This window comes from Corapipo altera, unplaced genomic scaffold, assembly GCF_003945725.1.
Source record: "Corapipo altera isolate COAL_440 unplaced genomic scaffold, ASM394572v1 0, whole genome shotgun sequence".
NCBI lineage: Eukaryota > Metazoa > Chordata > Aves > Passeriformes > Pipridae > Corapipo > Corapipo altera.
In genome coordinates, this window is record NW_020884872.1 from 57,868,085 (window position 1) to 57,893,832 (window position 25,748).

At 40.5% G+C, this 25,748-nt stretch overlaps 1 protein-coding gene across 2 annotated transcripts; it reads right to left on the reverse strand.

Annotated features, from left to right (window-relative positions):
* Positions 1–4,229: 4,229 nt before the first annotated feature.
* On the reverse strand, positions 4,230–25,650 carry GPALPP1 (GPALPP motifs containing 1). Of its 2 annotated transcripts, none has more exons than XM_027649302.1 (8): positions 25,528–25,650; positions 19,246–19,387; positions 18,123–18,218; positions 14,183–14,291; positions 11,198–11,332; positions 10,810–10,974; positions 10,290–10,388; positions 4,230–8,092 (listed from the first exon to the last, which is right to left on the reverse strand). In XM_027649302.1, the coding sequence occupies exons 1-8, from the start codon at positions 25,610–25,612 to the stop codon at positions 7,874–7,876; spliced, it is 1,050 nt and encodes a 349-aa protein (XP_027505103.1). In that variant the 5' UTR covers positions 25,613–25,650; the 3' UTR covers positions 4,230–7,873. The 2 variants fall into 2 exon arrangements, with proteins under 2 accessions (XP_027505103.1, XP_027505112.1); XM_027649311.1 differs by having other exon boundaries at positions 19,246–19,381; positions 25,528–25,648.
* Between the last annotated feature and the right edge of the window lie 98 nt (positions 25,651–25,748).

Here is a 25,748-nt window from a genome sequence, read left to right on the forward strand (position 1 = left end):
TCCTTTTCCAACACCAGCCTCTACTGGAGTTCTGGAGATCCTATTCCCAAACATATATATAACTCCCAAAAATTACACAATGAGAGTCCCCTTCTGAATGATGAATGGCATTCAGGATCTCCCACTATTATCATCTTTCTTGTTTCTGTGGACAACCCTGTGTGAGGCCCTGCAGACCAGACACGTGACTTTCTTGTGGGTCATGGAGAAACACCTAAAGGTACTTACAACAAGATGGTGTGTACAAGACTCATTGTGAGATGTTGTGGGAAAAGCATGCTTTGGGATATTTTTTGAGAGCTATGGGAACATATAGGACTTAGTTCAGGATGTTGGGGGATGGATTAAAAGTGGGGAAAGGATGGAATTGAGGTGGATTGGAAAGGAGTGAGTGTCAGAAAAAAAAGAGTATAGAAAGGGCAGGTCAGTATGCTCTCCTGAGCCCTGCCTGCATGCGATCACTCCAATCTGTTCTGTATTCCCATTAAAACCTATTTTTGTCTTGTGAAACCAGATTGTGCTTTCTGTCTGAATGGGGGGGTGTGAGCACAGCAAGCGTGATCCTGGACTGATTGGTGAGCAGTGGCAGAGGGCTGAACACTGCAGCAGCAGGGCTGCGAGCCAGGGGCTTGCACGTCCAGGTACCAGCTAGAGGCTAGCAGAGCAGGGGATCAGGAAGCAGCTACAGGATACTGTGTCCAAGGACAGCTGCCTCTGTGTGTGAATGTACATGTCCACATACCATTAATGGTCTTCAACACTAACCAGATGTCAGGGAAGAAGAGAATGGGGCAGCAGGCTTCTCTGGCAGGTGGGGAGACCAGCCTGCTGGGAAGAAGCAATTGTCAGCACAGCAGGACAGATCTGGACCCTTAAATTCATCACAACTCCAAAGGCAAGAATTTTTCCTTTCAAAGCCCTTAGGCTTTTCTTTCTCTGGGCTCTTGAGTGCTCTGTGGAGACACAGGTTCGTCACAAAATGTATGGATTGCACTAATGTGAAAGAGGTACAATCAGATCTACAGGTTGGAACAGAGACACAAGAAGGCCATGCTTGTTTCCCGATAAAGATCATCCATCACTAGAAGGTAATGTTAATCAAAAGAGTGAATCAGGAGGGGATGTTAAAGCATGGGAATTCCACAAGGCTCAGAAGCCAACAGTCCACTGGGCTGCCAAGGGCTGCACCACTAACTGTCAGATAGAGGGGTGGCCATCCTCAATTTTTGAATTCCTTCTGCTGTATTTGTAAGGAACACTTTCAAAGTAGTGCTGGATATCCTTCATATATTATCTTCCTCAATTAGAAACAATGTGATAGTTTTAGTTTTTGCAAAGTATCACCCAAAGAAAGCCTACCTATATTTGATGCTCTGCCATGATGAAGTTCAAGATGAAGCCACATTGCAAAGCTTTACAAGACACCTCAAATGCAATCTTTAGAAGGCAGTCTTGCAGACTCATGTGAAATAAGTTTTAGACTAAACTGCAGAGAAGAGAAAACAGTGAAAATTTTTATATTTCTGAAGTAACCCTTTAGGGAATAGTTTTTAACTTTGTGCGGTATTAGAGCTACATATATTCCATGGAATATACCATATATGTTATATGCAAACAGAAAATGTTTGACATCGCTGCAGAGAATTGCAAGTAGCTGCAGGTCGGAGCAGCAGCAGCCTGAGTGTGGTCCCAGAGGCTGTCATTTCATTTAGAGGCTGGACTGGGGAGAATTACAATCACTATATTCCTGTTCTGCAACAGCCTTTTTAGCTTCAGCCAAGGCCTGGCACTGCAGCTGCACTGTCATAGTGCAGATTATGGGAAGATGTGTTAAGCCCTCACAAACATTTTCTTGTCAAAAGGAAATGATTAAGTTACAGGAGCTTTTTTTTTTTTGGTCAAGTGAGCAGAAAAAAGGAAAACCTCTTCAGTTTCCAAGGGTATGCTTCTTAATAGCAAATAAATGCTTACAAGGACATCACTTCCAGGGCTGCAGGCCACAGGGTCTGTTTGTTTCTTCACGCTTACATCTCTCCAGCTCCTTTAGGCTTCTGGCCTCTTCCAGGGACAATGACCTCTGGAAAACATTAATTAAAGTATGTCGCCAGTGATGGAAATGAAAGCCATGCAGAAATGCACCTAATGGGCTTGAAATTTGATGTCCTAACCACGTGTACAACCAGTGCAGTTTGGACAGCAGAGTTTTCTGATTTATTTATAACCAACATGGACAAGAAAGAGGAGCCACACCAGAATTTCCTTTGAAGGCAGAGTTTACGATACTACATGGTTGTGTCTGCAACATCTCCTAATACTATTAGGAAGAGAAGGAGGTTGGCTCTGTGGGGCAGCTTGTGCTGTGGCAATTCAAGGTGGTGACTGGCAAGGCAGCACCATGAGACCTCCCTGGGACCAATGGGGAGGACACAGCTGGGGGTGTCCCTTTGGTAGGGGAGGCCTAGGTTCCCCCAGGGACGTCCTCCCATCCCCAGTACTGATGTGCTAAGGGGGAGGGGAGGTGGTTGGTTTTTAGCATTGGCTGGGTGGACACATGCGCTCGTGTGTCTCCCTTCATCCTCACCAGGGAGACAACCCAGGTGTCTTCAGAGGACTTTTAGTTCCCTCCTCAGCCCCAAACTCCAAGCCAAAGCAGTGTGGCTCTGTAACATAAACCAAGCCAGATTCAGAGCATTCACTTTGGAGACTTAAATGCTTAAAAAATTAATAAAAAGAAGTCGTGGTGGACCTAAGCCAACTTATGCTGTGTAGATTGTAAGATGCCACAGAGATATGAGCCAAGCGGCCAGGATGGATCCAGCCCAATAGTGCTGTGTGAGCCCCCCTAGGCTGTCTGGCCAGACACTAAATAGAAGTGTCTTCAAGATGTTTATTTAGGAAGGGGCATGGCTAATGAAGAAATGGGTCCTGCTGAGCAATAGGGCTGCTGCTCAAGGTAAGGAAGGCAGACGTACCCGTGGGGCTCTCCTGCTCCAGAATTTCTGCTGTTTGAACAAAAGTCTGGCTTGCAGGACTCAACCAGAGCAGCTGACAGGGTCAGGATTGTGTCACAGTTCTGCTGCTCTACCATAAACCCATCTACCAAGCTCCAGTGGGCAAAGGATCTTCTCTTCCTTGAGCTGTAGCTGATGTAACAGTGCTTCTCCTCTCCCCATCGTGTCTGGGCTCAGACAAATTCCTTCCTGATCTAAGCTGACGGGGGGCAAGCCTGTACAAACCCACAAGATCTAAAGGCATATCCTAGGAAACACAAAGCAGTAGCCACAGAACTCTGCAACTGGCTTGTTCCAGGACCAGTGATGGGGAGAGCTGCGAGGGCTCTTCCAGGGTTCACACAACTTAAGATGTAGCAAAAAGTATTTGTTGATGTACACAAAGTGTTTTGCAGCAGCTCGGGTATTAGCAAAGGCAGGGAGAGAGGCTCTCCAAGAGAGTCAAACCCCTGGCCAGGTGTTCATGTGCAAGGACAAGTGACTACAGCCCTATGAAGTGAAACAAGTGGTTGCTATGTTAAGCAGCCTGGCCCAGCCACTTCTTTCCTCCCCCTTCCTCTAAAGTCTGCTTATGAGAATTCTTTCTGAATATTTATGTTTGGAATACTTATTTGGAAGAAGTCACAGCTGCAGCTGCTCCTGCTGAAATGACAGTCTGTGCTGCTGTCTCCTGGAGACTTAAGTTCCCACTCTAAAAGGAAGACTTTGTTTTTTAAAAATAAGGCTTGATTTGCCATGCTGATTCAAAATGGTATAATTTCTAAGAGCAATGGGATTTATTACTGGTTTAAAGACCAGTGTAAGGAAACAGATGACTGAAACCACAAGAAATGAAGATGGGATGATGAAGAAAGGCCTTTTGCCTGTTGCAGTGATGGTCACTTTGGGAGGACCCAGAAGTGGCTGCTATGAAAAAAATCAGCTCTGCACAGGTAATGCCTCAGCCTCCATGTCACATTTGGAAAGGACAGAAATGCCACACTTGGGTGACTTACTGTTGAGGGTCACCACTTCCCATTCATCTGCCAGAGCTGGGAGCATAAGGAAGATGCATTTCACAGATGCACGACGACTGGGAGCTGCCATTGCATTCCTTATGTAAAAAGACACCATTTCATTTGTAAGCACATGAGAAAAATCTAAAGATGTTGGCTGAAAGACACTGCATAACTTGTTGGGGTTTTTTTCCCTAGCATATAAGCCACTGCACACAATTCATAAGGACAGAAAATCACATGCATGTGTTTTATTTGAGAATTAGGTAATCACACAATTAGCAACTATATGCACTGTATGCAGGTAGGGTGGCAGAAGTTAAGGATGCATGTTCACAGATTCTGATTTTTAATGCTATATTACTCTTAAATAAACATATGATTCATAATTGGCTGGACAAAAATAACAATAGGTTTTCATTTCAGAAACAAAACAAGTCCCCAGGCTCAATTAGCTCTGAACTCTTGGAGTCCTCTAGAGCATTTAAAAACTTCTTTTATTCATAAAACCCCCTTTCCTTGTGGACAGAAACATATCAATGTTTCATCTCAATGTTTCTAGAAGAAAGCAATTTTACCAATGCCACTTTGCTGCCAACAACATGATGCCATCACAGCCATCAATAAAATGCATTGTTATTGCTGTTTATTATTTAGGAAATGCAGGTCATCCAGAAAAGCCAGCATGCACAGGGCATCCAGCAACACCAACAGCAGAAGCAAAAAATAAGTCTCCACAAATAGGTGTTTACATCAAAAGAGCAGAGATAGGGATTTTACTCAGGTATTACTATATCATATTCTAACAAAATTTTCCAGCTCAAACATCATGGTAGATGTAAAGAAGTCAGTAAATTTTCTTGAAATGCCTTTATTGCTTTTAATTGTTCCTTGGTAACAGCAGACTCAACAAGGGTTGGTTTTCTTTCTTTTCTTCCTTTTTTGTTATTAACAGATAATGTTCCTTAAAATTACTTTTAAGCTTCCAATTTATCATATGCCTTCCACAAAAGCCTTCTTTTTATTGACCACACTATGAATTACACACCTATTAACATTTCAGAAGGAGGGGGATCCTACTCTTGAGCAGAAATTTTCAACATCAGTATTAAAAAGGATGTCTATGGTAGCACAAACCAAAGGCAAGCACTTTAAAATCTAGGCTGGTAGACTCTTCACATCTCCCTGCCATTGTTTTTACAAAACAAGGTTTCCTGATATGCCTGGAGTCAATATGCTGAGACACAGGCTGACACTGCAGAATAGTAATAGCATATATTAAATCTGTGTTGGGAGCTGGTTACCAGAGATGTTACATAGTAATTATGGAGAGGATTTTCTATGAAATAGATTCTGGTTTTTCAAATGAGATTCTGAAAAATCACCCCCTAAAATTTCTGCCGAAATGCTTTACAACTTGTCCAAATTGTAGAGGACGCCTCATCTTTTCCCACAAAAGCTTATAAAGCTTGTAATTTACTGAGTTACTGCTTGTTCTAATGGCTATTTGAGGGAATGGCTTCACATGGGTAAGAGGAGATGAGTCTGTGTATTAAGGCAATTCAAAGGTTCACTCAATTTACACAAAGTAATGAAAAGCTTAACTTGAGCTCTCAACAATTCCACTTTCTCCCAAGTTTGTAACATGGATTTCATCAAGTCTTTGAGAGGCTGCCTGAGAGCGGGGAAGAAAAGATTCAGCAGATGACTGAAAACAAGTTTCCAGTTCTCATCAAGGCTTCATTAATTAGAACCACACGTCCCACATACAAGAGGTATAATGTAGGACTGCAAAGGGCCTGCCTGCACTCCTCTTACAAGAGCTCTCCTCTTGAGCAACATTGCAGAGCCTCCACTCAAACATATCCCTGGAGACCGTAATGGAGCTGGGGAGGGCAGAGAGCAAACAGCAGGAAGCCAGTTGGATGGCAAGGTCTAGCCACCTGTGACATCTGATGACCGATCCTCAGTTTGGAGGAGGAGGAACCAAGGAACAAAAATGAAAACAAAGCACATAACAACAACAAAATCTTCATACAAGCAGCCCTCATCCCTGCTCCAGACTTGTCTAAGTGAGGATTGCACAACGTGCTCATGAAATAATCTTCTGTCAACTGTGAAGATTTAGCTAGTCACATCATGCTTACCCTGTCATCACTTCAGTTCCTGAGAAAACCCCAAACATTTCTAATACTGCTTTTCCAATTAAGAAATCTATATTTGCTCAGAAAGTAGAAATCTAATGAGGTCTTGCTGGCTGAGTTAAAAAAGTAAGAGGCACTAAGAGAAGTCTGTATTAGGAGAGGAAAAATAAATAGCCCTTGTTTAAACCCTCCTCTCACCTCAGAACAAAAGGCTCAAAAACCGAAAATGGATTAAAGAAAAAGCAGATACAATACGAAATTAGTCTCTCTTCCTCCTGAAGGTAGCAGATTTTTCAGAGGCAAAATAAATTGTCTATTAAAAAAGAAAAAGCAGTATCTAAATACATTCTATGTAAGCATTCATTTGCAACACTGGAAACTCTCCAAGACTTCTCAGCCCATAGAGCCTGTGGCTTGGGCTCAGGCCCATGTGCAATAAAATAAGACCAAGTTTTTAGCCATTCTTTTCAGGGGATTGTTAGGCCACTGCTCCATTAATGTGAACCAACCCAGGCACCATCTATCAGGGCAGCCTTTTTTTAAATTACAGCAAACCCCACAGTATTCAATACTTCCAAACAAGTTACCAGCATCTCATATATAAAATTATTTCCACATATCAATACTTTCAGTAACTCCTTAAAAAGGACCCCAAGCATTGTTCGAATCAAAAAGGGTGAAAGTACAAGTCTAATTTTGAGTAACACAGAATCACAAAATCAATTGGGTTGGAAAAGACCTCTGAGATCATCAAGTCCAACCTTAGATTGATGATGTCAACTAAAGCATGGCACTAAGTGCCATGTCCAGTCATTTCTTGAACACCTCCAGGGTACTGACTCCACAACTTCCCTGGGCAGCCCTGTTCCAATGTTTAGCAACCCTTTCCGCTGCTCACACAGAGAAGAGGTAAAGAACTCTAAGCATGAATGTAAGCTTTTTTAAATGTCAGATTTATTTCCTTTTTGATACAGAAGAGCTGTTCTGCTCTGCAAATTAACTGAAAAAATCAGCTTAATTTTGATTTTCCTGTTGCATTTGCTTAAAAAAAGATGGATTTCTGCTGACAAGCCTTAAAAATTGGAACTCAAATTAGATTTTGTCTTCTCATATACTATTTTACAACTAAATCTGAAAACCTCAAGGTTTTACTACTTCTGCTACCACTAGCTCTTCCTGATATAGTACAGAAACTATACTGTATATATAAACCTGTATTTATGTACAGACAGACGTTCACATAAATAAAAACACTGGGTAGATGTAAAAGCTGCCATTTGAGTTTATACTCCCCAGCAGGAACTCCAGGCAAGCAATGTTCTGCCCACAAGCCTAAGGGGGATTTTTCCATGGCCTCCAGGTCAGGCTCAACAAGAATATCTTAAGTGCGGAAGGAGAAAAGGCAAAACTGCCAATTGCATTTCAAGATCAAATCTAGCACTCCTTAAAATAACACCTATTTTAATTAATTATGTATATACTAACAACAAAAAAATATACATATCGAAGTTTTAAAGTAGCAAATTTACATTATCTTTTTCTATACCAAGACTTTCCTTTACTAGGTTAGTTTTAGTACAGGTCATCCTCCCTAACAGCATATTTACAGACAAGGAAAAATAGTTAAACATCAGGATATTTATTTTGCATACAAATATTTACAGAAAAATACTTACAAAAATTAAGTATGCAAAGTTTAATTGACTTCAAAAAAGCTTTTATCTTATAAAAACATATTGCCTTTACTGTGCTCAAATTTACTATTCAGATCTCTGGATTTTCTTATAAGAGCTTTCTTCTGTGCTTCATCAAATCGATTGACTTTGAGATCCTGGTCTCGGTCAAATGGCCTTCTTTCTTGAGGTTTGGTCTTTTCTTCAGAAGCTTTGCTCTTCAGCTTTTTCTGATGTATGTCCATGAGAGATTCTGACCTCTTTGACTCCTGGAAATAATGAGAAGAAAGAAGAGGAAGTAAACTATTGCAGAATATGAACAACATATAGAAAACCTGAATGTAAAGATTGAAGTGAGGAAGACTAAAAATTCTAGAAAAAGACAGCTTAGTAACTGGATATAGAATCATAAATTTAGCACACATGGAACAGAAAATATGAGCAATCTTGTCTAGGCTGAGTAAAATACTAATAATTCACTGATGTTAGATACCCAGAATGTTGTTGAATCTCCATGGACAATGGAGATAAATTATAAAAATAATGCAAAAGAAATAGAAGAGTTGCTCTGCCATTATTAGCAGAGAAAAATGAAGACATCAAGAGAAATATCTCAACATACAGGCCTAGTTTCTTATATGCATCCCCTAAGCACCTGGTTTTGGTCACCGCTTGGGGCAGGAATAAGCTAGATACCCTTTTGATCTTACTTTCATGCACTACGGTGGTTTTTTTAATGTATGCTCCCAAATTTGAATCATCTGTTGAAAGCCCATAGGACAAAGTCACAGGCTAGAGCTAGAGCATGTGTTTTGCCAAGCCAAGGGCTTAAGTTCCATTTCTTAAAGAGCATGATCCAGCCCAAATACAACATAAAACTTTTGCTGATTTCACACAGCAGCAGGATTAGTCCTCACAACACCATGTGGTCCATCCTGTACTCAGATACAGTGCATTTGTGTATCCAAACCAATTCTTTCATCCAAAAGTGCAAAAGATGAGCAGCTCTCTTTTCTCGTGATTTTTATTCCAAAGGTTCATTTTCCTTTACTTCCTGTGCAAACACTTAACTTCATCACACATACAAATAATGGTTCATACATGACATAAGAAATGATTCTCATGGAAAACAGAAAATGGACAATACTTATTCAAGGTATAACTGTGTCAGTGTTGACAGAATCGCACCAGAAAATGTATGTAACATTGAGAGAATAAACTGTAAGAAACTATTCTAAGAATGAAAGCTCCTGTTCTAGGAAAGTAGCCTTGGTAAATGTCAGAAATAGGAAAGAATAGAGGAAAAAACTGTAAAACACAAAGCCCATAACAAACCACCTAAAAATCAGAAGAGTTAATTAGAAAAACAAAAACAAAACCAAAACAACCAAAGACAAACAAACAAAACCCCCCAGCAAAACAACCCAAGAAACACTGTCCTTAAACAAGATGCCTTCCAGTTTTTTTGAGAAAATTCCATTAACCTTAGAGACAGTAAAGGCCTGTATATGTTTTATTCTGCCAATGGTAGAGAGCAAACCCCAAGTTTTACACAAAAATTATTCTACTATATTCATAGTGACAGTAGAAACAAACAGTAAAGAAGAAATTTAAGGCAGAATGCTAATAGCACCGGATTTGCAAGTCTCTAAGTCAAGAGGGACATGTGAATTAATGAACTACAAATAAATCATTAGAAGAGCCAGATAAACATAATTCATGTAAAATACGCCAAGGCTGTGATTCTCAAGTTAATTATACTCTCAAGAGACCAGACTGCCTTCCATAAGAGTTCAGGCTGTACATCAGGGAAGAACTGCAACTAACAGCTGTAAGGCAGGCAACAGTCTATACACTCCAGTGGACAGGGCTGGTAGACAGAAAAGTGAGAGAAAATTTGACATGGAGTTCAGATTTCTAGTAATCAACATCTGTCTGTGAAAATTATCTGCACATGTAGAGATTGAGAAAAATTACATGTAATGAAGTTGCTGTAATGAGCAGTTAATGTAATTAATGACGTAGTGTAATTGACACATTGATCTGCTTGGCCTACCAAGCCTCTTTTAGGTTAATGCATATTTGTCCTACAAGTTAAACCTCCACCATTGTTTTATTCTTGGGATGCTGTTAATGTGTTGAAGTAAGCTAATATTTAAATTAAGGTTGCCTATTCCCAGCCACCATGTCCTGACATGAGGGTGATTTAAGGAAAGCACCATCTAAAACTGAGACAATATATACAAACCCAAATTCTGTCACTTTGGAGAGGACTCAATCCTGCTCTTTTTGAAGTCAATGGTAAATGTTCTAATGACTTAAAACAGCAGTAGGTTTGGGCACTAAAAGGGAAAACTGTGGTGGCATCGCCATGGGAACCAGTAGCACTAGAAATGAGAACCAGAAGAAAAGAGTAAAGAACTAAAGAAAATACAGGAAGAGGAAGTATTTTGCAATTACACTTACATTGTATGAAGTCACTTGCTCAATGAGTCTCTTGTCCCTCCCAGATAAAACTATTTCTTCCTTATCCTTACTGGTTGACTTTTTTGCCTCTTCTCTTTCCTGATGAGTAGAAGCAAATCACACACTATAATAATCAGAACGTCTGAAGTAAAAAGCAAGGAAGCCTATATCTACTTTAATCAATTCCGAAGGGTAGAGCTCAAGATAGAGCCCACTAGATATATTTTGCTCAGCTTGACAGAAGAAGAAACTGGACACGCTAATTGGAAATTCAATGAGTTGATACAGAGTATCTGACTACTCCAAAAGGGAGTAGGAATAAATGAACATCAATTATACTTAATACTATTCTTTCAGTGCCTTTACCTTTCAGCCTAAATTAGTAAATTTTGATAACAAAGAAAAATCTGGGAAATAAAATTTCATGTAACAGCCCAGGGTATCTTTATTTGGTTTTCACAGAACATCAACAACATACATATTGCCTGCAGGTGTATTTGAGTAATGAAAAAATGCTCACCTTGGCTTTTCTCTCTCTGTCAGCTGGAGTATCTGTCCAAATAGATCTATCGCCTGATGTGTCATCAGCTCGTCTCTTGAATGTTCTTGGGCCAAATCCAAAACTTTTCAACTCAGGTGGAAGCTCTGTCATCCATGATTCCCTGGTAACTTGCTTAGGTTCATTCTTTGTGAAAGACATAGGGGCAGAGGGAAATAAAAAAAGCAAAATCAAAAATTACTGTCTAAATCTCTTAGCTTCCAGCAGAAATCATGGATTTTTCTTTGTGTTAACAACTGCAAACACTCAGCATCTCCAGCAGAACTGCAACTGGGTTCACAGAGAAACAGGCAAAGAAAAAGACAAATACAATCCAGCAAATTATTAGACATTAAGAAATCCAACTTACGCTGTCTGCTGAAGTAAGTTTTTCTTTCATTCTCTGAGCTCTGCGTTCAAACTCTTCAGTCACATCAGACTCCACCGGTCCTTTTGCAGGCATTGGGCCTATAAGATTGTCTTCTTCCTCGCTACTATCTGTTACCTTCCAAAAATAAAACATTTTTCTCAACCATAGTGCTGAGAGCATCAAGAAACACTATAGCTTTACAGGATTAGAATGATTTTGTCTAGAAGAACATATAAACCCAATGCAATGCATCTGTCAGACAACAAAAATCTGGATTAAAACTCCAGATGAGACTTGTTCTAGCCCTTCAACGTGGATGCTTAGTCTCCATTTTGCCAAAAGCACCATCTCTTGTCTGAGACAAGACGGCTGGTAAGGACAGTGCAGTACACAAAGTCCTGCTGCTTTACATTGCTCTGCACGCAGCCACACAGCCTCTGTGGTCGCAGGCAGATTTGAAACACACAAGGATACATCTTCGATACTTTGGGCTTTATCACCACTAGCAATATATGGATGCATCTCCATAATAAGGATCGCAATTTCACACTGCAAGAACTGTCTCGAGCTTAGATTCTGTAAGGATGATAGAAAGATTTCCAATGGAAGGTAGGGTAACAGTGGCATGCACGGTACTACACTCCTGGATATGTAGCATCTGCCAGTCTTATCTCTTGGTTCTGTCATTTGCTTCTTCAATCCCTTCAGGATCCCTTCAGGAAGAATTTGTTCACTGAAAGGGTTGTCAAACATTGGAACGGGCTGCCCAAGGAGGTGGTGGAGTCACGATTCCTGGAAGTGTTCAAGAAGTGACTGAATGTGGCACTTAGTGCCATGGTCTAGTTGACAAGTGATCAGTCAGAGGTTGGACTTGATGATCTTGGAGGTCTTTTCCACCCTTAATGACTCTGTGATTCTGGCATTGCGTTCTAAGCAATTATTTGGAGAAGGGCTCAAAAAACTAAGTTTGTAAGGGACTAGAGATTAATAAGAATCTTTGTAGTTGCCAGGGATTGTACAGAAAGCTCACAGGTCCCTCCCTCCAAGTTCAAACAATACAGATGTGGATGGAGGCAAAACTAGACAGAAAATGGTGATGCCACAGTGCCCTGGAAGCAAAGCTCAGGTGCCCAATATCTATAAAAGAGCAAATATTTAGCCACAGTCAGAATGTGGGTGATAAAGCAATGGGAATAGGCATGACAAGGCTGTGTAGTCAGGAAGCACAAAGCATTACTTGAGAATACATAAGTGGCAATTCATTATATTCACTAATACAAAGTGAAGAGTCAGCATGAAGTAGATTGCCTCTAAAGATGTACTACAATATAAAATAATTAAATAAATTAAAAAAAAACCAACAAAAATTGCTCAAATTGAAAAATTTTAAAAAGAGTATTATTAGGAAGAGGTAAGAAAAAGATCATTATTAGGAAGAGAAAAAAGGTGAGTTCTGTAATAGATGCAAAAAAGCTGATGCTAGAGGATGTATTTATAAGAAAAGAGACTTTTTTGTTTGCAAAATATATAAGCAGACCAGTTTTGACATCCCTGCCTCAAGAGATTTGTCACTATGATAAATTGCTTAATTGTTATTTGGAGTTATAAGATGATGAGTATCTCAGAAATGTCAGATAATCTTTCTTCGTGATAGATTACGACAGCATTCGCTGTAGGAGGCTGGAAAATTATATGCTTTGCAACTACTAACCAAAAAAGTGAAGTTTCAGAGCAGCCTTTGCATCCTTGCTTCCTAGCATCTCCCACAGTTTCTGGGAGTTAAATGTAAAAATATAAGTATTTTGAAATGAAACAAAATAACGGTGAGTTCTCACAAGGAATTACTATTCACTTTATCATAGCATGAGAGAGATTCAATTGCCCAAGCACTGGTATCCAGCACCATTTTTGGTGTCTTAGGGTATCCTGCCAGAGGTGCTGCTCAAGAAGGGTGCAATCTTCTCTGGAGTGCTACTCCCTGTCTGCCAGCCCCTTCCATAGACAATTCGGATCCCTCAGAATGGTACTGGAGGCCCACATCCAGGGCGCTGAATTTTCCCCATACTTCTAGTTGCATTTTATCACATATCTTAGTCCTGAATGTTCTTTAGTAGCACATGCTTTATTCTGTATTTCCTCCCAATGTCAAGTGTGCCCCCTATGCACACACCACAGAAATAACTAAGAGTGTCTCCAGTTTTTGGGAGGGTCTGTGCAGACAGCTGGGATGCAAAAAAATCCCAGGAAAGTTGCAGCATATAGTCAAGGAAATCCACTTTTTTCTTCCCTAGGTATTAGACTACAAAACTTCTACCTAGGTAGAAGTTTTACCTAATCTGATGGAACAGTCAAAAAAGACAAACCAGAAAGTTGTGTCAGTGTCACTGTCCTGCACCACCTCAGGCCCAGTTACAGGTATTATCTTGCTATTGATAAGAACAAATAGTGACACTATAACATCATTATTGACTGTATTCTTCTAGATAAACTTACTTAATGAAGCTACTAATAAACATCTTTAAGGAGGTGAAGATTTGTGAAACATTCGATCATTTTGCTCTCCCATCAGCAAAGGAGTAGAAGCTGGAACTACAGAGAAATACTTTCATTCTAATAGGTTTCATTACTTCTTTAATGCCTTTAAAACTCTGAACTTTTCCAGGATGTTCACTTGTTAAGGATGGCACAACAAAAGAAATAATGGAAAAATATTAGGAAGAATTATTGTGACTGCAGTTTAGGATGTCTAGATGGCTCGTGTTCAGTGAGTGCACCATCTATCTAACAGCAAAAGCACAACAAACCAGACCAGTCTTTTTGTTTTTAAGGCTTTGTTATGCTTCAGTATTTGACTAAGGCAAAAATATTCCAGACACTTCCTGGTCCCAAATTAAACTGTCATCCTGGTAAGTATGTCTAGTAGTCTTTTTTCAGGATGCAACTTGTTTAACCATTACTAAACAAAAGGCTTCTGTTTTTACAAACCTGAGGACTGAGTTCTGATGAAACAGATGGTCCTATGAAACATTTGCTACTCCTGGTGTCCTCTGAAGGTCTCTTAAAGCCAGGTGGTAATGCAGGACCTATGATGGGCCTTTAAGGGGGAAAAAAATGTAGCAGATTAATATAGAAATATAAGTCAAATATTGATGCAAAGTGTGACTCTCCTTCCTCCCAATGTCAAGTGTGCCCCCTATGCACACACCACAGAAATAACTAAGAGTGTCTCCAGTTTTTGGGAGGGTCTGTGCAGACAGCTGGGATGCAAAAAAAACCCAGGAAAGTTGCAGCATATAGTCAAGGAAATCCACTTTTTTCTTCCCTAGCTTCCTTCACCAGATTCAAGAGCAATGAAAGGTGTTAAGCCCAATATACAGTCCTCCTTCTCTAGCAACAAACCCAACTTTATTCTTCTTGTCTTGCACCACAGTTTCAGCGCCCTTCAATAAACAGAAATAGTGAACTGCTCTGATTTTATTTTCCCTTGGAGTGGAGATCAGAGAAGGAAAGTTTTGTGATTACAGGTAATTTCACTGATTTGTTTTTACACAGCAGCTCTGCAAGCAATTTAATTCAGTTGTCTCCACAAACACAGGAATGTAAGAATCTCTTTTCAACAGTGAAAACAATTCAAAGAATAGTACAAGCTGTGTTTGCAGTATTGAAAGTCTTTTGTATGTGACTTCCTCTTAATAATCCACCATAATGTTCTTTAAAGCTAATAAAAGCTAATTAAAAACCCAAACAACTGTCACCTGAAGAAATATCCAGGTGACAGTATCCTCGCAATGTATCAGCAAAGACTTTTGTTTATGATCATCTTCAGTTCTGAGCTTCAGGGTGATCAAATGAAACAACGTGAATTTGCTAATTATGGTCTTCTTCTCGATCCCACATAAGCTAATCACTATAGCCCTGCTGTAGTGATATTATTGTCAGGATTTAAACTGGGGAAATAAAAATCAGAAAGTCTTGATGAAGAGCTAACAGATATACAAAGAAGAGCAACAAATAAGAGCTCAGGCCAGGACAAGGGCACTGGTGAGGTTTCAAACCCAGGCAAGAAATCTTGGTTAAATATGAAGTTCCACCCCCACCTAGCTGCTGCAATTTTATCTTCCTCCCTTCCTTTCTGATTGCTTTGTTGTTAAAACCATGTTTTAAATTTCCAGTATAACTTAAAGAGATTGAATTTAAACTGATAGAGATACAGCCAAAAAAAAATATCTCTTATTTCAGTATATGAATACCTTTATTTTGCATGAAGAGACAGTTAAATCAACCTATAAAAAAAAGCTTTATACTAAAAGATATAGGAACATCTATGTTGTGGGTTGTATCTGTGAAACCTATGAAAAACAATCAATCTCACATGCTCTGTCTTGATTCTGTTACAGCTCAAAGGCTCTTCAAAGGAATAGAAAAATGGTTCCCATATTCATCCTTCCCACACTTTCCACTTCTTACGCTTCCCCCCCCCATGAATAATGCTATGCCTTGTCAGCAGTACACAGCTGACATGACTCTTGACAGCTTCCTGGATGTCCAAAGGGTCTTTCGATTGGTGAAGTCAATCTAAATAAAACACTGTAAGATACATTTTACTGCTGTTACCAGCTTCAGTACCTATATACACATGTTCAAAAACGCCCCCCAAACTCATCATGGACTGAGCTTTAATTTAAGGAATATTGCATTTCATATATGGCAAAGAATGTTCTCCTGTTGTTGGACTTGGGAGTCCTTGTTAATGCATGTTTCAAGATGGGCATTTCAGCATTCTTCTGATGTATAACATAATTTTTTTTAAGACAACCTTCTCTCTTTACCTTGATGTGTGAACGCTTCAGAAATATTTACGAGTGCTGCACTTCTGTCTAACATTGATAAACAGCAATATAATTTCCAAAGTTGAAGGAAATCTTTTCACATACATATTTTATGCTGGAAAGATTCAAACCATTTTCAACAAGCTGCAAATTGCCACGTGAGCTGCCCTTAATCATGAATATATTGCTTTGACAAGTCTGGAAAAGATGTAACAGAACAAAAGCTTTTCTAGAAGAATGAGTATGTCACACAAAACTAATAAACAGTATGTCCATACACTGAAACAAACAGCCTGCATTTGTTTCAATTATTCATGGTCGGTTGTCAGCTTGCAATCTGCTCAAGGCTAAGGGCAATGTAGCAGGGACATAGTCAGCAGCAGCGTCTCTGCCCCGCAGAGCTTACGCATCTCAGTGTGTCAGTGCAACCAGACTCCCAGGTGTACAGGGGTGGAAGACAGACAAGGCTCTTCCCATACATCACATCTTTCCCACCTATTTATGGAATCAGGCTGGGTGCAAAACAGCTCTGCTCAATCTGCTTTCTCAGTGTGTGCTAGGAGCAATTGTATGGTGAGGCAGGAAAAAAGATAGCAAGTGCCTTCTACTGCTTTAATCTCTCATACTCATAGACACAGAGCAGACTCCTGCCTCAATGTAAATGCAAGTTATCCAGCATTTTGGAAATAAAATAAATAAAAATAGAAGTTGGGTCAACATACAAAAGGCTAAGGTTACATAATGGGTGTTAGTGCTCAACTCCCTAACCTTCAAACTACAAGGCTTCTTTTCTTCTTCATTTCCTACCACGAGTATTCATGTCAAAACTCAAGAAAGCAAGAAGGCTACTTCTGCTGATATTAAAAGTTAAAAGTATTTTTTTGCTTTATTTGAGATCCCATTAGTTTTAGTGACCTCCAAAATTTTATAATTAAAATAACACACTGTGCATACAGAACACTAGAAAAAGGAAATCAAAGCACCAAACAAGCCCACTGAGCATGATATTCACAATACGAAAGAGTTTGCTGGTTACAGCAAAGCATAACCAAATATATATGAAGAGGATACTTCCAAATAACCTCGGTCACATAAATCCTGTTTTTCTAACTGCTGCATCATAGCAGTTTAATCAGTTTCTAACTGCTGCATCATAGCTGCATCAAGTATCATAAAAATTTATCAAAACTGAAAAAACATTTAACTTTGAAATTTCCTTTGAGATGGTATACTACATACACAGTCCAACAATAAACTGAGTCACCTTCCTAGAACTGAAAACTCACTGCTGACAAGCAGGTATTGCTTTATTTTATCTACCAGCTCCCCACTGCTCTGAGGAAGGTAACAGTGATCAAGAGACTTGTACTTTTCGTCAGTAAGCATCCCCTTGGAAGCACCAATTTCACTAAGGATTATCATTTCTAATTACAGAAGGAAGTGCACAGGTTGATGTAAAGACTAAAAGGCTGTGAGACATGGTTGAGTTCTGCATAGAAAATCCATAAATAGGTATTTTTGGGAAGTATTTTATAATTGTGTGCAACCAAATGGAAAGCTTCCTGATAGAGACCATAAATAATGCTTATTTCCTTAGACCTGACAGCTTCTTTTCTAGAAACCTACACTGTTCAGAGGAGTTTTGCACCTGGAGACACATAAACAATAATCCTTGATGCATTAGCAAATGACAGTTCTAATAGTCTGCACTGTGTTGCACCACACAAAAGCTAACTGCCCTAATCCCCCACAGATCAGAATGAACTACAGAACTATGGATCCTCATACCTGTAATTTGGGGTTTTTTCTGCACTGATCTGAAACCTATCAAAAGAAATGGAAGAAATTTGACATTCAAAATACATCTGAGACAATTTACATTTGTTCTTTTTCTCTCCAACCAGGTCTAGGAGGGCTGTGTGTTCTGTTTCAAGGGAATGACGTTCCTGTTCTCAGAATGTGGAGGAAGAATTAGTTCTAATCATCTGAATCTGAAGTGCACAGTTGAAGTGTTCTGTAATAGTGACACAAAATATTTTATCTAAAATAACTGTGTTTTAAGTAAAAGAATCTGAATATAATTCCATTTTAATTACCTCTCTGGAGAATCATCCTGTTTTTTAAATCCAGGAGGAAGAGCAGGCCCAAAAAAGCCATCATCATCATCGTCTTCAAGAATTCTTTTTGGCTTTCTGCAAATACAGATTTCACTTCATAATTACCCTGACATGCATAGCAATTATCTACATTTTAAAAAGGAAAAAAATACATAAAATTATTTCAGATGGTCTTATGTACTAAATATCCTACCGTTACCAAGGAAACAATGCAAAAGGATCCAAAATAATTTGAAGCAATTAAAAAATTGGGAGCCTAAGCTTCATTCCAAAAATGCTCTGACATTTAAAAATAAAATTAAAAAAAATAAAAACAAAAAAATCCAAAAAACCACATTATACTACTCTTCTTTCTACAGTAAAAGCATTCTTAATGTTGAAATGCCATTTTCTAGTCTCAAAGTAATTTCAAATTCAGCACACTTCTTTCTCCATTTTTATACACTGTCTGCATTTTGAGTAGTATTTTTCCCAGTAATTAACTGAGAAACTGTTGAATAAGAAAACAAGAAAAAAGTGAGTAATAATTACTCTAACGTTCATTAAGATGGCAAAATGACCTTCAAGTCTCTTATACAATGCCTAGAACAAACACACACAAATTCTAAACACAGCACTTGTGAGTAATCAACCCACCAAATGAGAGTATGTGCATACTCCCATTACTTGCTAAACAATTCAGGGTTTTTTTCCATTAGAGTTGACTTAACTGAATGCATAAATTCATGCCCATAAATAGTTTTTATGGCCTCTCAATGATAGCTAGTATACAAAAAACAGGGCAAAACAGTACCAAATATGTACATGATAAGTGGTGCCTGTCCTTAGTATAAACACTAAAATTACAAAACTAAAATAAGACATGTAAACACAGAGATCTGATTGCCCCAAATAACTTAATTCCACTGTAGGCTATCAAACAGGTCAGCTTAACATTCTGGACCACAAAGAACATGCAGAACATGTAATCAAAAGTCTTATACAGGTACAGAATTTACCTTTTTATTTTTTTACACACCGTTGTCCCTTTCTCATAAATTAGACAGACACATTTAATTTGCAATACAAGGTAAACATACAAATAAAGTAAGAACATACTCACTTGGATGCTGGATCTCCTGTCTCCTCTTCAGAATCTCTGTTTGCATTTCTGGGTAGAGGAAGAGATTCCAAGTCATCTTCACTGTCAGGAGTTTCTGAGCTACAGCTGCTTTTGTAGCCTGGAGGCAGTGCTGGTCCTGCAACTGAACATTCAGAGTTATTTGGGATCATAAAATCACAGAGTGCTTTGGATTGGAAGGGACCTTAAAGATCATCTAGTTCCAGCCCCCCTGCCATAGGCAGAGAACCTTCTACCAGACCAGGTTTAATAAGTATATTTATTAAACATTTCAAATGAGTATGGTCTATCGTGGCATTCCCAAAATAGGTATCTACTTGGAATTAAGTTTATTCAATCACTGCTCTGTCTGGCATTTAGAGAAGATATCTAAACAAAATTCTACAAGTTACTTTTTTCAGCACCATATTTCAATGAACAACCTGCCCTGAATTATACTAATCCATTACTAAATGAGTGTCTTCTGGAACAGGACTAGAAAGACCTGTTTTATATAACAACTGATTTACAAGGCACGTGATATAAACCAATATATTTAAAATATTTAAAACTACCCCCTTAATAAAGCATTTGAGGCTTACTGGTGAAGAAACACATAATTTGTGCATACACAGAGTGGGAGGCCATAGATTATTAAATGGGAGCATTGCAACCATAAAGTATTAAATTAATTGCCGGCCTGCTTTAGGAATAGTTTAACCAATTAAGGTTACACCCAGTCCAGCTAAGTGTGAACAGACTTAAGCAGGCACAGAGTTAAGTATTCTGCTGAAAAAGGGATGAATTTTTTAAAGAATCACTGCTGTCAGAAGGCCATGGTAGTGGATGGAGAGATCTCATGCTCTGGTCAACTCTTCACCCTCTGGATTAACAAGGGGGGATATCCCAGCAAAGGAAAAACTCAGACACTAACACTGCTAACAAGCCCAAGCTATTTCTGGCACTGTCCCCACCAGCAGGCACTGATCTTCATAGGTTTATTTGGATACAGTACCATGTACATGGATCCAGAAGGAGCGTAACCGTTGATCCTAAAAGCAAATGTCCCCCAAACAAGACACTTAACAGCGATACCCTCACAGACTCAATCAACAATGAGCCAACTGGAGTAAGCAAAGACTACCAACGGCCCCAACAAAAGAGGCCTTCCCAGATGCAGGACAACGTATGCAGGACCAGCATCCATTTACAGAGACACATTATGAACAGCCTACTGATGATTTAGCATCCTGAGGCACAGACATCATTTCTCCTTTTAATATTTCCAGCACTGAGTACAAGACTGACAGGACAGAGAGGTGTTTTGGTGAGAGGAAGACATTGTTCGCTTTATGAATAGTCAAGGGTTAGATGAAAAGATGAATGGTACCAGGAAATTGCATCTCCAGTTAAAGAACTAGGACTTTTTGATAGTGTAAAATATAAAACCTGATACAGATTATGGTTCCATTGTTAGCTGACAAAGGCCAGGAAGAAATCGAGTCCTTCGAGCAAGTTTAATAAAGCTTTTACTCATCTTGAGCATAAGACACAGAACAAGGACAGTCTACTAGTTACAAAGCATCCAGACAGATATACCACTTCTTTGTTTTCTGTTTGAATGGAAGAGACTTTAACCGGGACATAAAAATCCATTTCAGCACTAAGAAAGAAAAAAAAAAACACCAACAAACTGCCCCCTCACCCCCCAAAAAGTCCAAATGACACAACACTCCAGTCTATAGAGGTAAAATAAGCTCAAGATGACAGAGAAACAACAGACAAATGCTAAATAGGAATAAAAACTGCTATCAAGAAGTCTCCTCTTTTGATATGAGAAGCACCACTACATAAAAAGCACTAAAAAACCAGACAAAACCTGCACAACAGCTTTCTCCAGCTGCCTGGTGCCCTGACATCATGCAAGCAGATCTCATTTGCTCTGAATGCAGACAGGTTAGAGAAAGGATTTGGAGTGAAAGGAACAAACTCAGGTGCAGTTTGAGGAGTCTGATACTACAGAGAAAGAGAGAAATTGGGAGCAGCTTTGTGAGCTGGAAAGAACTCAGCTGGAGAGGATCAATGTCTACTATGATGAAGCTGCTGGTAACAAGTATGTCCCACGTGCCATCCTCGTGGACCTGGAACCCGACACCATGGACTCTGTGTGCTCTGGCCCCTTTGGACAGATCTTCCATCCTGACAAATTTGTCTTTGATCAGAGCAGGGCCAGGGAGGTGGTGGATTCACTGTCCCTGGAGGTTTTTAAGATGAGACTGGATGTGGCACTTAGTGCCATGGTCTAGTAACCACAGCGGTGCTGGTTTAAGGGTTGGACTTGATGATCTCGGAGGTCTTTTCCAACCCAGTTGATTCTATGATTCTAAACCCAAAACTATTTATGGAGGGAGACTGGTCCCACTCACATGTTGTTCAAAATCAGGGCTAACATACATACTTTCATCCCAATTCCTCTCTGTCATGTTGGCACAACTGTTTGCATGGGCTATGCAATAAACTGGATCAGGGAACCTGAGAGGCATAAAAATAACACTGCAAAACCCAGCACTCCTCTGAAAGAACTGTTTGTTCGTGGAATTGCAGCCCAAGAAGGACAACCAGGAATGAAATAGAGACAGAGACTGATTAATGAAGGGAAAATGGCATTTAAAGCCTAAGGAAGAAGAAGTCATTGCATGTGGTGAAAAGAAATGGAGGAGAAATAAACTTGGGATTAAATCTTAATATGGTCATGGTACTGACTGAGACTAACAACCTGCACAGGCAAAGATATAGGTACAGATAGGGTAGTTTGGGGAGCCACAGGAAAGAGCAGAAAGGTAGGAATGGGAATTGCTGAGCATAGATTCTGGGAGCAAAGAAAGGAAAGGAAAGGAAAGGACGAGAAGGGAGACCAAGACCTAATCAGAAGTCTGTGAATGAAAGCCAGGGAAAAGTGGAAAAATGCAGATGAAAGGAGGAACAGGGGAGAGGTCAAAGTGTCAGGAAACTAAAACCAGTGAGGTGAGGAAGACAAATGGATGTAGCAATAGTAGAGCAACAGAAAAGCGAAAAAGTAACCAGAGCTCAGAACAATTTGGAGCAGAAAAATGGCATAAAAAAGTATGAGAAGGAAATTTTAGGGATGGAGAGGAGAGAAACAGAACCAAGTCAGATTGAAGTGAATGTTTTAGGGCTGCTAGAAATGGCCATCCTACTAATGTTGCTCTGACTTGCCTTCTCCAATGAGCTGGCTCTGGTGACTCTCTGCCTGAAAATTAAGTCAATTCAATTCAATTCAGAAACCAAATTAAAACCTTTTTGTTTTACTAAGTTAATTTCTGCTGTATTTTGGGATTCTGAGCAATCTATCACACCATCAGGTATGCACTGGGAAGTTCTCAGGGACAGACAGGGCCTTTCACCTCCAGCAATAGTGGCAGATCAACTCAGACATCAGTATTGAACAAATGTGGCCCCAATGCTGAAACAGACAAAACTCCCTTCTACATCTCTGATTATTTTTAGCCATTCTCTAGCATTTCTCTCCTGCTGGTACAAGGACAGTGCAGTGGCAGGGACAAACAGACCAAAGGAAGCATGATTCTTTCAGCAGGAGCACAATTCGGCCAGCTTCAAAGCACCACCATGAGGTGAAGAATCAGGAAACGAGTGTGTCCCACGGGCTGGACAGTGACAAGACGAAGAAGGTAAAGAATTTACGAGAGATGAGCTTTTGTGTATGTCCAACTACCATCTGCTCCCATCCTCTTCCTGATTAAGGATGACAGAATATTAGTAGCGTCACTTCTCTGACACCAGAGATAGTTGGGTCTTGGAGTGCGTTTCCCCACACATACACTCCCCCTCTCCCTTTTTGTCTGTCTCCGATGGGCAATGTGGTTTGTCCTATGGCAAGAATAACAAATGAGTATTGCAGGAGAAAGTGTCTGGATGATGCATCTGGAGTCAGGGGAAGGCAGAGGGGGAGGAAGGGCAGGGTGGGACTCAAGGGGGAGCTGAAAAGTTTGCTACTGACTGTGGTGCACATCAGCCTGCATAAGGGTATCAGATGCCACTGGAGACTGGGCCAGCTGGTCTCCCAAGGTTGCACACAGCTTCCAGGTGGATCAGCCCCAGCAGGGATGACTGCAGGGTACATCCAGACCAAAGACAGGGAACACTCACTTTTGGATGGGTGAGTGTAAAAAGCACTAAGATCTGGTCAAGTATGGAGACAAAATCCTGAAGTAACTACATAGGTGCTTTGTAATTGTGAGTTCTGCATGGCTAAAGACTGTAAAATTGTATGTTTCTAATCAAACTTGCTTATAACCCTTTAAACATAAACTATTGGCCATATCTGAGACTAAGTGGACCCAGCCACACCCAGACTTCTCTGAGAAGCTTAGAAAGCACAGGGGTCTCACAGAAGTTCATGACTCACAGGAGGGACCACAATCTAATTATACAATAACCTATTGTAATAGATGATAGAGTTGCTGTTTAGATACTGCACTGGCAATATTTACATACTGTACCAGTAACAAACATAACCACTGTGTTCTATTTCTTGCACCTGGCTGAGAGCCTTCTCTTGACTACACTGCCACAAGCTGCTCAAAGTCCTACTTTGTTGTTGTTGGAAGGCAGAAACTATGAAAGCAGAATAAAAAAAAATAAGTGTCCTTAAAGAAAAGCAATGAGCAGGTCAGTGAGATCACAAGGAAAGAAAACATACTGGAAAAGCTGTTCAGCTTTAAAAGGTGAAGCATCTCTTAGAACAGCTAGAACACACATGGGAGATTGTTACAGAACAACTTCTAGGCCCATCTGACTCAAGATCCAACAAGTGTTACAGCACAGAAGACTGCAGCAGTCCCACCAAATGATTTTTGTCACTCCAGACACAGGGCTCCAGCTGGAGCTGTAGTTCTGTACAGCAAAGCGTATTATGCTGAAGTACTTGGTCTCCCTTTCTCCTCTGCACTGTACCAGTATGCCTCATGTGGTCAGCAGGTACACTTAGTTTTTCTGAGAGGCTATTTTAAGTTAGGAAAAGTTTGTAAAAATTATAAAAACAAATAAACAACCTCCCAGTAGTTGGGGTTTGGGCTTTTTAAAGCAAATAAATTCCCTCTCCCACTTCACACAGAAATCTCCAAGCAGATCTGATGTACACTGGGACAAAAAGTGGACAAACTAGGCTGAGTAACGTGACTAGATACTGCCAAAACACTCAATGTCAAAAAATCATGATAAGCCTAATGATAAGTTTAACTTGTGGATTCATACACGATATAGATACTTGCAACATGCATCAGTACGTTGATGGAAAGTGAATAAGCCATCAAGACAGATAGGAAAAGGAAAGGCTTCACGCGCTCAAACAAGCTTGTAGTCAGGGCTTCTGCACAAAGGCAAGCTAGGGACACAGAGCTTCACGTTGCCATGACTTCAGCTAATGCAGCATCTTTGCTCCCTCTTCCTATTGCTCCCTCTTCTGGATTAAGAAATTAGGAGAGCAGACGAGCACAGCAAACCTCTCGCATCAAAGCTCCTTTCTTTGGGATAACCGAACGATCATGGACACACTGACAGAAACTGAATATGTATACTAGTGACTTGAACCTGGATTAAAGACAAGGAGTGCTAACTAGGTCAAAGAGCTAATTCCAGAGCTATTACTGACAGGGAACATGCAAGCGTTCAAGTGTGGGAAACCGAGCTCCACCGCAAAAAAGCCAGCCTCGCAGTTGGCTGGTCTCAGAGGGGTCCCCCCTCTGACACGACGGCTCTCAACATAGAGACCCTGGCACCACAGCCCCACTCACTGCCAGTCTGTTCCGCAGTGGTGGATGGACACTGCCTGGAAAACTACAGTTTGCTGAAGCGGTTTGGTTTGACAAAAGGCCCAGCATCCGCCTCGCTCTCCTGCCCACTACGGACTCGGAGCTACTGAAGAGCACAGGCTTCAAAGCCCACGTGAGACCTGAGCAGGAAAAAATAAAGGACTCCAAGCAGTATTTTTCTTAAACAAGTTTCAGACCGTTTCGTATCTGTAGTTTCCCATCACACAAGGCTTTTTTTTTTTTTTTTTCTGAAAAAGTCACTGTAATAACCACCCCGCGAAAATTAGCTCCATCCAGGTCCCGCACTGGCGTATCCCGCGCTGTGGAATACGGGTTGCAGAGCCCCGTAATCCCACCCCCGGCGCATCCCGCGCTGTGGCACACGGACTGGGAGCCCCGTTATCCCACCCCCGGCGCATCCCTGTGCCCTCACCCTGGCTGAAGTCCTCGCCCGGGTCCGCCTCGGCGCGGCTCGGGAAGCCAGGCGGCAGCGCGGGGCCGATGAGCTGTCGGGCCATGGCACAGCCGGCTCCGGCCCTTCGCCCCCGTCCCGCTCCGCTTCCCCGGTCCCCGCCCCTCCGGCGCTTTCGGATGATGCAACTCCCGCCTAGCCAGGAGGATTTACCTTCCTCACCCCCGGACGTGACGCGTTTA

Excerpts from the sequence above, each read along its gene's own strand:
- GPALPP1 (XM_027649302.1), bottom strand. The coding sequence starts at position 25,612 with ATGGCCCGACAGCTCATCGGCCCCGCGCTGCCGCCTGGCTTCCCGAGC. Across the intron at positions 19,388-25,527 it reads GGGCGAGGACTTCAGCCAGG|TTGCAGGACCAGCACTGCCT; the intron begins GTGAGGGCACAG and ends CTGAATGTTCAG. Across the intron at positions 8,093-10,289 it reads AGCAAGTGACTTCATACAAT|GAGTCAAAGAGGTCAGAATC; the intron begins GTAAGTGTAATT and ends CATTATTTCCAG.